Here is a 13650-nt window from a genome sequence, read left to right as displayed (position 1 = left end):
TATATCATTTATATAATTTAACAATTGATTTTATCATCAAAGTTGTGAAGTCAATAAGTTCAATGCATATGTCAGTAATTTTATGACAAAAAATTAATGAAATTAGTGATTAAATTAAGATTATCAAATTAAAATAACATAAAAATTTATATGAATTACAATATAAAGATTAAATTTTAAATTTGGCAAAGTACAAAAACCTTTGTCATAATACAACCTCTTAAGTAACTCAAACTCAAATACCTAATGTGCCTTCTAATTGGATTTGGACTACACCAATTGTTTTTAAGTTTCCAAGGCCTTATAACTCAACTTAAATTGAATTAAACTTGATATCTGCAAAATGACCCAAGCAATTTAGATTTAAAATAAAACCCAAATAAGCCCAATAATCTATCAAAATATTCAAAGGTGCTTAAATTGTTTTATTTTTTCTTTTAAATGAGATCAACTTAAATTAATTTAAATAAAATTAAGTATCTGTACAAGAATGGTAAGAGAATAGATCTTTACTATTTCTTAATATTCAAATTCGTTTAATATTTATAATATTCGAATTCATTTAAATATTTGTTTAAGTTTAATATTAATATTCACATTCGATTTTATTTAAATAAATATTATCTGTTTAAATATTTGATCTATTAAAATATTTATTTATTTAAAAATTTTATCAAAAACAAAAAAAAAATTAATTTAAAATTTAATTTTACTCTTAATTAATAATAAATAAAAGTTATATTTTAAAGTTTGAAATTTTTTATAAACAAAAATTTTATATGTTTTACATATGTAAACGGTAATGGATTTTGATATCCATTATTATTCATTAAAACTTAAAAAAATTTAGATATTAAATATTCAAGAGATATTATTTATATCTGTTTCGAATTTATCACAAATAATAAAATAATTATTCGAATCCGTTAATTATTTATTTATAATTATTCAAATTCGATATAAACGGATCAAATAATGAATGATTTTTGTTTATTTACTATTTATTGCCATCCTTATATCTGCATAAATGTAATAAAGCATTTATTTATTATTTACAATTTTTAATAAAATTTTAATTTTAATAATTAAAATTTAATTTTAGCAATCTCAAATAAAAAAAATTGGTTTATGATTTATATATTATAAATGAATAAAGATTGAATAATTTTTATTATTAATTAAAAATGAATGAAATAATTTATTTGTCAATTATGAAATTAAATTTAAAATATATAATAAAATATACATGTTGATCCTTCATTATATTTAAATATATAAAAATTTATTTCTTCAAAAATATATTTAAAATTTAAAATGCATCCAGGCAACGAAGCCGTCCACGTTCAGATGTGCCAAGTAAACGGACGGTCGGTGACGGAGACATTTCGATTTTGTTCAACAGAAGTAAGAATGGAGAAGAGCTTACGTAATCTCACACGTCATCACATTGTCTTAAATCCGACAATGTTTCTATTTAAAGTTGAACCCATTTCTTCAAATGGTAGGCTTGTAGACGTCGTGGACAAACCAAAGTCACCAACATCCAAACAAAGATTTTCTTTTTCAGAATTCCGGAGACGAAAATGGGATCTAGCCAACACCAACAGAAACTGAAAGAAGAAACCATCACCGATAATATGATTCCTACACTTCCTCTTCTTACTCCCTACAAAATGGGAAATTTCAATCTTTCTCATAGGTAATACTCGCAACTAAAGTTTCTTTCTTTTGTCCTGAGAATTGGATCGATATAATGCCATACAATCTCACAAGTTTTGATTAAGTGAAGCTTCAGCAGATTTGGATTCACATCTTAACATATGCTCTTCTTTCTTTCTCCCAAAAGCTGCGCGACCTATTTTGTCCCAAAAAATATAACAGTTATGGCTTTGAAAATCCCAGTTAGCATGAATCTTCGAACATTGCAATTTTATTTTCATCTGAATCTTTATAATGGCCTATGTTTTCTTCAAGTTCATAATGAGTTGGATTTGTATCTGCTGTAAGTTTTAGAGGTAGATACTAGATTCATGACTCTTGTTTGATTTTCCAGAGAAGGAACTTGAAAGCATTGTATGTTTAACTGGGACAAAGAATGAAATTTTGACCTACCATGATCATTTTAAATTGGATTAGCTGTTTGATTTTGCTTATTTTTTTCGAACTTTTGTAACTGATTAATTATTTTGCTCATTTTCCATCAAGCTTTCTATCGGGCAAGATGCATGTAATTAAGTCAGTTTACTAGCACTTTCTTTTGGTTTAGAATTTCGGAGCTAGATTTGCTTTATCAATTTTGTTTTCCCTTCTCAGAATTGTATTGGCTCCATTGACTAGACAGAGATCTTACGACAATGTTCCTCAGCCGCATGCCATTTTATATTATTCCCAGAGAACTTCCAAAGGTGGTCTTTTGATAGCTGAAGCTACCGGAGTTTCTGATACAGCTCAAGGGTAACCACATATATTTTGGACTGTCAACTTCTTTTAGATTTATTACTTTTTTATCACCTCAAAGTTTAATGAAATACTTGGCTTCTTACGGGATAAAGGTACCCAGAAACACCTGGTATATGGACGAAAGAGCAAGTTGAAGCATGGAAACCCATTGTTGATGCTGTCCATGCAAAAGGTGGGATCTTCTTTTGTCAGATTTGGCATGTGGGAAGGGTTTCAAATCAAGGTGAGCATTTTTCTTAGACCTCCTCTATTGTGTCTTCTCTCCTGTCTTAAAGTGGCTGGTGATTGAGCATTCAACAAGATTTTTATATAATTATATAGTAAAAGAATAAGTCAATCTGGAGAGTTGTGATGTTTTGAAATTGAAGAAATTCATAAGAATTTTATTTATGAATTCTTAAGAAACTTTATAGAGTATAAGAGTATATATATAGCTAAAACATCAAAATTGGCAAATCCTATGATATCCTAAAGATAATAACAAATAACCTAAAAATCCTCTAACAATAAATGGAAACTACCAAGTAGGAATTTGATCAAGGTGAAACTGATGGCATGACATAACTTGTAGTATAGTACATGATATATCTAGAACAGAGATTTGCAGTCATGACTCGATGACTGTTGAGTGCGCTCAATTTGACTAAACATGGGTTATAAATTTAGGCATCAACATGCTTGTTAATGTAAAGGACCTTGGTGTTGCATGTCCAATTCAAAGCAGTGGGCTGCATTACTTTTTTTGGTCAAATAAACATTTTGAAATACAAATTAGCAGATGAATATCCATTGTCGGTACATGTTATGCAATCAATGTGTGATGGATTGTGATTGATTATTCATTTTCTTCGTTTGTTGGTGTTCAGCATTTGAACATACCTCTCAGATTTTAGAACTCATAAGTAGTTTCTACATGTCTTGTATTGGTTAATTCATCTTCCCAGGGGGTTATTTCCCGGGGTCTGTTCTTCCTTAATCACTTGAAACTTTTTTGAGTTGAACTTCTGATACTGTGCTTCACTTGGAAGAATTCATCTTATTGATCTATATGCCTTTTTCCTTCATTCTAACTGCTACAAGTTCTATTCCAAGCTTTAACTATAGAAACCTGCAGATAAAAAGGCAATATAAAATAGAAATTACTTAGACATTCTCATCATAAAGCCTAAATATATCGATATTTTCCCCATTTTGGTTTTGAATTAAGGTTTGATTTTACTTTTTTCTATTTGTCACTTATTTTTGGTTTATTTTTTATATTTTTCTTTTCACTTTCTATTTTAAAAGGTGAAAAACAAATAGTAAAAACATTAATCAAATGGAGTCTAAGTTGAAATGGATACAGGTTTTTTCTTAGCAGGAATCTCCTCCCAAACTTTTTTTTTGAAGCTTTACTGCCTCTTTTCTTGTCAAATTTGTCTTGGCCTCACTCACACAAATTGATTTTAAAATAACCAAGGGCTCTTTTATCTGGTTATAACAATTAATCTTTATCCCTTGTCCACGCATGCAGGTTTTCAGCCAAATGGACAAGCTCCAATCTCCTGTACAGACAAGCCATTGATGCCCCAGGTTCGAGCAAACGGAATAGATGTTGCAAGGTTCTCACCTCCAAGGCAGTTAAGAACAGATGAGATCCCTCAAATTGTCAATGATTTTAGACTTGCTGCAAGGAATGCCATGGAAGCTGGTGAGTTCTTTCTCTATGATAAACTAAAGATTGAATGAATCTCAACTTTTAAGAACTTTTTATGTGGAACAAATGTGAATTTCGACTTCCTACCTGTATGATGGAATGAAAAATGCTAGCTCTTCAACTAAAAGCAAAATTACTTATTGCTAGATTATGAATGCTATATATCAAATGACAAGAAACTAAACTTTTGCTTACTCTGTGGGGTTGTCAATCATCTGCAAGGATTTAATTACACCATTGATGCTGTTACTTTTATGTTGTGCTGATTTTGCCCTATGGTTCTTAGGTTTTGATGGAGTCGAGATTCATGGGGCTCATGGATATCTAATTGACCAGTTTATGAAAGATCAGGTCAATGATCGAACAGACCAGTATGGTGGATCTCTAAAGAACCGCTGCAGATTCGCTCTGGAAATAGTTGAAGCCATTTGTAATGAGATAGGAGCAGATAAAGTTGGAATAAGACTTTCTCCCTTTGCAAACTATATGGAATCAGGAGACTCAAATCCAAAAGCATTAGGCCTCTACATGGCAGAATCCTTGAATAAATACGGAATTCTCTACTGTCACATGGTCGAGCCAAGAATGATGAAAGTGGGAGAAAAATGTGAATGTCCCCATAGTCTCCTGCCAATGAGAAAGGCTTTTAATGGTACTTTCATTGTTGCTGGGGGTTATGACAGGGAAGATGGAAACAAAGCAGTGGCTGAAAACCATGCAGATCTTGTTGCGTTTGGTCGTTTGTTTTTAGCCAACCCGGATTTGCCAAGGAGATTTGAGCTTGATGCTCCTCTCAATCAGTACAACAGAGATACATTCTACGTATCAGATCCTGTTGTTGGCTACACTGATTATCCATCTCTTGCAACAGCAGCTTAAGCTGTTAATTAAGTGGCTTGAATCTGATACTAGAATATTTGTGGGTGCCGGGTTAAGGACCGGACAGCAAGCTGTTAGCATCATGTGTATTATTTGCCATAGGTTGGCGGAAAGTTGGGTGGGCTAAGGCGTGCTTAAAAGTAGCAAGGTCAAAGGTGGTTTGGTTCGCTTAGAAAAGGAAGAAATGAAACAATACAACTTGCCTATTGTCACTAGTCATGAAATGGTGTTAGAATTTAGATGTTATGAAAAATATGAAAGCAAGAAAATAAAATATTTCATAAAATATTTTGTATTTATATTCAAAATAATTTTGGATTAAAATATAAAATATGAAATGGATATTTCTCATGAAAAAATATATTATTTTTTTTATGAAATTTTATGCTAAAATGCAAAGTTTTCTTTTTGAGAAGTAAAATAAATACTTTTTAACTATTAAATTTAAAATAATTTTGAAAAAAGGAATCTAATTCATCAAATAAAATAGAATTAAAACAAACAATAATAATCTACACTAAACAAGAATTCAAGTGGTATTGCTTGAAATTGAGGATGTTGAAGTTATTGTTTGTATTCTATTAAAAATCCATCTAATCATGCGTGTGAATTTAAAAATTCAACAACTGAACACAAAAAAAAAATTATTATAATTTATTTTGTATGATTGATTATTTAATTAAATTTATTATTTTTTAAAAATATTTTAAAATTGACTAAAGTTTTCATAAAAAATAAAATTTTTATCTATTTTTATAAATTGGGGAGTATGATTATATATGAAATATTTATTAACAGCCTTCAACATTTATCAAAAGGACAATACTTATTAATATTATATTATCCTTCATAGTATTAATTAAAATGTTCTTTCTTAATTAATTTTCTTTATTTTATTTTGTAAATTTTATTATTTAAATATAAAAAATTCTAATAATATATTGTTTCTAAAGAGGATTTACTAGAGCAGAGAAAATTAAACTTTTCATTTTTTTTAAGAAAAAGAAGAAAAAATGAGTAGTGCCTTCTTTGCTTTTTAGACTTGTGAAAATCAAGTAAGTTTTCGAAAGAACTTGATTTCATTTTATTATCACTATTATTATTTTTTTGAAGAAATATTATTATTTTCATTATCAAATATTATTCAATCTAAAATTATTTTTTGTAAATAACTTATAAAAAACAGTGACCCCACGCAAAGCAGGGCACCATTCAGGTTATTAATTATTTGGGGAATGCAAGCCGCAGGTGTTCCGACGGTCTCTTTCACCGCACTCGAGCAATTAAAAGGCCTACGTCAGCGTATACAAACCTGACACCTGAACTTTCGGTAAACAAATTTCTATTTGCTGTAGCTTGTAGGTGAGAAAGTATTGGCCCTTTTGACTTTGACTCCAAATAAATATTTGCAAAGACAACTATGTCTTTTAAAATTTTTTATAATGACAAAAATATCATTCATATACAATGGTTTATTTTTTGCCAAATCAAACACAGTAATTCAGAAAGGTTAATTAATTAATTTTTTAAATGCTACCGGAAGAAAAATTAATTTGATAGAGTATTAGAGCATTTATTCGCGTTTCATAGCAGAATTTTTTTATATTTTTTTATTTCAAAAATATTAAAAAAACAGTTCATTTTCTTAAAAAATTTTCGATGTTGAACTTGTTATATTTATGAAGAAATTTAAAATTTATTTTTTTATCTAATTTCAAATTTGCTCTTTTTATTTATTTAAATTTTTTTATAAAATTTAAAAATATTTTTTTACTTAAAAATTTCTTTAAATTCCTGTGTGATTCTCTTATAATTTTACATTATGAGAATAATTCACTCATCGCCAAAAATTTTTTTTCTTATTGTTTTAATAATTCTCATATTTTTTTATTAGATTCACATGATGCAAGAAGAAATATAATGATTAATGATGTAAGTGAACTGACTTATTTTTCATGCTTATAAATTTTGTAGTTTTTAATTATTTAGTGTTTGACTAATCATTATAAATAATTTTATTATCACTAATTAAAATTAAAATAATTTAAATAAATTAAAAACATATATTTAAAAATAAAATATAAACAAGAATGTAGTTTAAAATTTAAATAAACAAATAAAGGAGTAAAGAGTTTTGTAAAAATATACCATTAATATTGAACCAACCCAATTTAGGAAAAAGGTCCAAACCAAATTGGTCATAGTTTGGGCCTAATCTACATGTAGGCCTAATCTGAACCGTCAGCTCTAAACATGACTCAATTTGAATTTGGTGTGGGATGACCCAAATCAATTCATCCATTCTTTTTTTTTTTTAACCTAAATTCGTTTAGCTAAAATCCCATTATAAAATCCTAATTTTTTTAACGTTATTTTTCATTTCTCTATCTCATTCCAAAGTTAAAAACTTAAACCATCTTTATCCAAAACACCTTTTCTATAAGACATCTTTTTTCTAGATTTTGATCGATCATTGTCGTCTTTCATTAACGGTTGTTGCTCGTCGGCATAAAAATTGATCCAAATTTTATCCACCAAATCTTCTCTTTCTTCACTATCCTTTTATCAGAGTGAATTTTTTTAGAAAACTCTCAAATTTTGCTAGATCTAAAGCTTTAAATTGAACCTTTAAGCCACTGAAACGCTTTTATTATTTTTCAACTCTGTTACAACTAAAATATGTTTTTTCCCTATCCTGGTCTTTCATTTCCACCTCTTCAAATTTTTTAAACTTTTTCACCACTAGTACTACAATAAGCACCTTTAAAACCTTAAAATGGCTTTCCCTTTTCACAACTTCCTCATCCTAAAAAGCTTGAACTAAACTCCCCTGAAAACACTTCTAAACTTGAAAAATCCCTCATGCTCGAAACTATCATAGACTTAACCTTTCATCCATTTTTTAGGTATTGGATACTCTTAATTTTTTTTTTGTTTTTCTTGGCTGTTTGTTTGTTTGTTTTGTTTGCTTATGGTATTGTGGCTGACTTTGTTTTTTTTTTTTTTTAATTTTTTTGTTGTGACTTTTTATTTTAAAAATTTGGGATTTCTTTATGTTGAAAATAAAGTTTCATGGTGGTGGTTAGATTATGAAAGTACGTAGATGGTGGCTTTGGATGGTAAAGGCAGTAGAGGTTTTTTAGGGTATTTTTCTTTAGTTCTTTTTTATTCGGTTGTCTTGGTGGTGTCAAATTGGTAGCTTAGATATTGATTTTTAATTTTTGTAGTTTTTTAGTATAAGTAATCTAAGTGATTATGTCGATTGCTGTAGGTTGTGGAGGAGTTACTTTTTAGTGATAAGTGGTGGCTCCTAGTGTGGTCAACGGTGACAATTTGTAGGGGCTTGTGATGGTTTCTGGAGTGTTTAGGATTTTTTCTTAGAGATTTTCTTATGGTTCTTATTTGTTGTGATTTGTCTTTTAATTTTATAGGGTGAATTTCTTGATAGGAAAAATATCTAAATTGAATTATTTGATAGCCAATAAAATTTCATCACTGTCCATAATATTTAACTTAATTTTTATGTTGTTGTCTTTTAAATGGGTGTCGGCAAAGTAATTATCAAAAGTGAATCTAAAAATAAAATTATATTAGAAAGTTTTTTACATGTTGCTCAATTTATTATTCAGCTACTATGTTAAAATCCTACTACTTGTTAATGTTTCCTAAATCTCTATAATGTCAATATCTTATAATCCTAAGTTTGATTCTATAACTATTGCAGTGATTAATGCCCAAATTTGGTTATATAACTATTGTAGTGATTAATGCATCCTTTGGCTAAAAAGGACTATCTAACTCATATCCATTAAATGATTGCTACCCTTAGCCAATTTATCTATATGATAATGATAGTTGAACTCCAGTAAATTAGATGTAGATTATAGAAAGAAAGTAAAACCATTTGGATGAATTGGATGGAGTATTAGAATAAAAACTTGTTGCTTCATCACTAGAGATGAAGTATTAAAACCTAAAGGCTGATTTTAATAAAGCAAACCCATTACTATTGTCATAACATATAGATTTGTGAACCTATAACTAGATTTGACTCTAAAAGTAGCCATAAATTTTTTTTTGTTTAGGTGCGATTGGCCACCTTATTGAATCCATCCCATTTTAAAAAAAGTCCCAAGCTTAACTTAGGCATCTTTAAAAGGTAGATTATGATTTACAAAATTATTACTATGTTTAAGAGTACGATTATGTATGAGAAAGTTTATAACACTTTCACATTATCCATTGAAGGATGGTACTAATTTAATTTCATGTTATCCAAGCCTTGCAACATATTTGAATTTTTTTCAAATAATTTAATATTAGAAATTGGTCTTAAAGTTACTCCAACAATTTGGTAGCAATTTAAGATAATTTTCTTACTTTAAACGTATTCATAAAAAATCATGTCCCACTTTAAAGAGGCTTCATCATTAAATTCATTAATGTGTTTTTTTTTTCAAGAAATTAATTTTGAAAACAATTAATAAAATATTTCAATTATTTGATAGGATTTTATATCAATGCATATCCCCCAATTGTTTGGTAGGATTTTTATTTGAAAAACCTTTTTATGAAAATTTTAAAAAGAATAATTAAATCTTTCAATATTTTGATAAGATTTAACTCAAAGATTTAAATCCTCCAATCATTTGGTAGGATTAAAAAATTATTTTTTTTAAAAATTCATTATGAAATTCTTCAATCGTTTAGTAAAATTCATAATTCAATATTTAAATCCTTCAATCATTTGGTAGGATGAAAGACTATTTTTCAAAATTTATTATGAAATTTTTTAATAGTTTGGTAGAATTTATAATTTAAAGATTTTTAAACGTATAAAAATCTTCCAATCATTTGATAAGAAATCATGAATTAAAAAACTTTATTATTTTATATATTTTAAAACACCTATCAATAAGAGCATAAAATAAATAAAAGCAAATTAAAATTATTCCAATTGGACCAGGTCCAAGTTGGAATCCAAAATAATTGAGCTTAGAATGGCCCAACAAAATTCTAACGAAGCTTGAAAAAAGAAGACCGACTAGATGATTTGGGCTTCACTATTGGGCTTGAATTTTCTTCAAGATGGTGAATGGGCTGGGCACTATTGCGATTGAGCTCCGACAGTGGAGTGAAAATGGTAGAGAGACAGTGCAGTGGTTTTACTTTTGTTGATTGTTTTTTGTTTCTTCTTTGATTATTGTGTTCCTCAACACATAATTCTGAAAAGAAAATCTTAATTATTTAAACATAAAACACTAGAAAAGACTATAAAAAAACTTTTAATTTTTTTATTTATTTTTTTACTCTTTCTCTTTTAATTTTCTTAATTGATTCTTCATTGTTTCTAATTGATCATAATGGGGTTTTTTTTATAGGCCTCTAATCCTATTTACAATAAGAAAAAGAGTTTTCTTAATTTGAATCTCCTAATCAACTTCAACTTCAACCTTGGATTTTTAATCCAAATCCATTTCTCAAACCAATTTCTTTTTACAGTCCTTTTTCAATTAGAACATTTTCAATTCAACAACCCAATTAGAATTAAACCTTTTTCAAGTTTCAACAAAACAATTTATTCCTCTTTTTTTAATAATAATAATAATAACTCTAAACTAAATACAATTCCAAAAATAAATAAATAAAATTCAAAGTTTAATCTTAAAAAATAAATTGACCCTAGACTAAATAAGGTGTCTATAGCTGTCCCTTTTTTCACATTTTCTGTGAAATATGAATTATGCAAAGATATAGACACCCATTATGTCCAGATTTAATATAAGGAAAAAATCTAGAGATTCTCATATATAATAAAGATTTACAATTTGCAACTGAAATTCAAAATTTCGTAACTAAAAATTTATACATTTTCAATTTGAAATTCAAGAATTCTCAACTTAAAGTTCAGAAGTTCGTAATTAAATTCAACGATTCTCAATTTGAATTTAAAGGCTTGCAAAACATTCTAGGTTCTTTCAAAAGTTTAAAGATTCACAAATAAATTGAATTCAAAGACTCATAAAAATTCAATGTTCGTAAAAGATTCAAAATTCTAAAAAATTCAAGATTCACAAAAGTTTAAAAATTCGTAAAAGATTTCAGATTTGTAAGTAATTCAAGACTCATAAACAATTTCAAAGGTTCACGAAAAATTTAAAATTCATAAAGATTCAAAGATTCACAAAAATTCAAAGATTCATAAAAGTTTAAAGATTCATAAGTTTTAAGATTTGTAAGTGATTCAAAATTCGTAAAAATTTAAGATTCAAAGATTCGCAATTGAAATTCTTAAAGATTCAAATCTAAGATTAAGATTCTCATTAAAAAATCTTAGAGATTCACATCTAAGATTCAAAGGTAAGCATTTGAAAAAAATTTGAAATTCTCATCAAAAATTCACATTTAAAAAGATTTTCTTAATAGTTTTAAAATCCCATCCTAATAAAACCTCATGGACAAAGGCTTAACAACTTTGAAAAATATAAAAAAAAACTCATCTCATCAGAGGTTTAACAACTTTTGAAATATAAAAAGGGATTATTATTTGAAAGAGATTAAGGGTTCATTCATATATTCAAATCAAAGATTCAAGATTTTCACTAAAAGTTCTTGAGATTTACATAATTTTTTGAGATTCACATCAAAGATTCAATGACTTTTTAGATTCGTAAGAATTTTCAGATTTGCAAGAATTTTAGCTTTGCAAAAATTATTAAATTCATAAGAATTTTAGATTCGTAAGAATTCACAAGAATTATCAAATTCATAAGAATTTTAGCTTCGTAAGAATTATCAAATTCATAATAATTTTCAAATTTGCAAGAATTCGATTATCAAGGATTTCTGGTTCACAAGAATTTGATTATCAAGGATTTTAAGTTTGCAAGAATTTTTAGATTCGCAAGAATTTCTTAGTGATTCACATTTAAAATTTCAAGGCTCAAAATTCTTAGAGATTTATATTCAAAATTTCAAGGCTAAAATTCTTAAATATTTGCATTCAAAATTCTAAGGCTAAAATTTTTAGAGATTTACATTCAAAATTCTAAAATTTCTCATTTAAAACTCAAATATTCTCATTTGAAAATTCTTAGAGATTATGTCCAAAAGTCTTATAAATCGTTCTCAATATTGAAAATACTAAAAAAGGCTCTACAACTTTAAAATTCTAAACGTTTTCCTTATAAAATAGTTTCCTCATAGGCTTTCCTCAAAAGTTCAAAATTTCTCTTTATGAAAATTTTCAATCTCTCATCACAGTCAAGATTTGTATATAATGAATGTCATAATAATAATGTAAATGTTTTCTAAATGATGTAAATGCAACAATCCAGATTCTCACAATAATGCATATGTCATATTCTAAACATGATTCAAATGTTCACTATATGATGCAAATGCATATCCAAACCACGATACAAATACAATTATTAAAACAAAATATTTAAATATTCACCAAATTATATACATGTCCTATGTAAACAACAATGTATGGAATACATGTCACTAATATCAATGTCATGAAATTCTAATTAATTGTGGTAATAAGGTTCTTAAGACTCCACCATCTCATTTTTTTCCTTTTTAGCTTCTTAGCACTTACCATTTCAGAATAAATTCCATCCACTGATCCCCATTATGTTTATCATCTGATCATAACTTATAGGTTTTATCGACCAATCCATCTTCATATTTATCACTTTATCACCCTATTTACCTTTTCAAATCATCTTCTTAAGCTTTTTCCATCTTTTCATTTTTTTGTCCATATCATCTTGGATTTTTTTTCAAAAGAATATATGAATCTTTTATAAACATTATTATTTATTTATTATCATTTCAATTCATGACAAATATAATGTAATCATATATTTCATCGATTTATTCTAGGGATGCAAAAATGAAAGAGGACAAGGATAATTAAAAGAAAGGGTAATTACTATAAGAATGAGCCTAATACGGAAATAAATAGGTAAAGGAATAAATTCAAAACATGTCAATATGATAAGTACTTGAATGGTATAACCATGTCTAATTAATGAATATTCAGACAATTCTTAACATTAATCCAGAATTCTTTTTCAAAACTTATTCATTGACTTTCAAATCATTTTGAGCTCATCAAATTTTACCCTAGTTCTAGGGGCTCTTCAAATGTCATTGATCTTACATATATTTGACTGCCCATTCAATTTATAGCTTAGATGTTTTTCCTAAATCATCCTTTTGGATTTTTAATTTGAGTCTTTTTTTTTTTTCATTTTTTCACATTTTTTATTCTTCATTTTTTCATTTTTCATTTATTTACTTCATCTATTATTGATATCTTTTATATAGTAATCATTAAAAGAAAAGAATAGATCACGATTCCATCACTTCATTATAAGCATGCCTTAAACTTAATATATAATTATTCAATTCTAGCATTCATATTTGATCAAAATAGACTTTTAAAGATTGTAATGTAGGCTATGATAAGGGGTCAAGAAAGAAATAGATAAAAAAGGCTCAAAACATATATTCAAATAGTTTAAACCAAATGATCTTTTCTCATTATGTGATACAACTTGGCATTTTGCCCAATTCCACATCATTTCACTACTTTTTTTTTT

The 13650-nt window shown here is 27.4% G+C and overlaps 1 protein-coding gene across 2 annotated transcripts; it reads left to right on the top strand.

Moving 5' to 3' along the window:
* Positions 1–1498: 1498 nt before the first annotated feature.
* LOC111289687 (putative 12-oxophytodienoate reductase 11) lies at positions 1499–5321 on the top strand. 2 transcript variants are annotated; one of them, XM_022880937.2, is made up of 5 exons: positions 1499–1699; positions 2338–2454; positions 2553–2683; positions 3974–4150; positions 4443–5321. In XM_022880937.2, exons 1-5 carry the CDS (start codon positions 1584–1586, stop codon positions 5033–5035), a joined length of 1134 nt encoding a protein of 377 aa, XP_022736672.2. In that variant the 5' UTR covers positions 1499–1583; the 3' UTR covers positions 5036–5321. The 2 variants fall into 2 exon arrangements, with proteins under 2 accessions (XP_022736672.2, XP_022736670.2); XM_022880935.2 differs by having other exon boundaries at positions 1500–1699; positions 2314–2454.
* Positions 5322–13650: the final 8329 nt, after the last annotated feature.

This window comes from Durio zibethinus, chromosome 11 (genome assembly GCF_047325235.1).
Source record: "Durio zibethinus cultivar Kanyao isolate XHJ-2024 chromosome 11, ASM4732523v1, whole genome shotgun sequence".
NCBI lineage: Eukaryota > Viridiplantae > Streptophyta > Magnoliopsida > Malvales > Malvaceae > Durio > Durio zibethinus.
This window is presented reverse-complemented; position numbering and strand designations above follow the sequence as displayed.

Coding starts and splice junctions, on each gene's coding strand:
- LOC111289687 (XM_022880935.2), top strand. CDS start 1,584: ATGGGATCTAGCCAACACCAACAGAAACTGAAAGAAGAAACCATCACC. Junction 1,700..2,313: donor AATTTCAATCTTTCTCATAG/GTAATACTCGCA, acceptor TTCCCTTCTCAG/AATTGTATTGGCTCCATTGA. Junction 4,151..4,442: donor AAGGAATGCCATGGAAGCTG/GTGAGTTCTTTC, acceptor TATGGTTCTTAG/GTTTTGATGGAGTCGAGATT.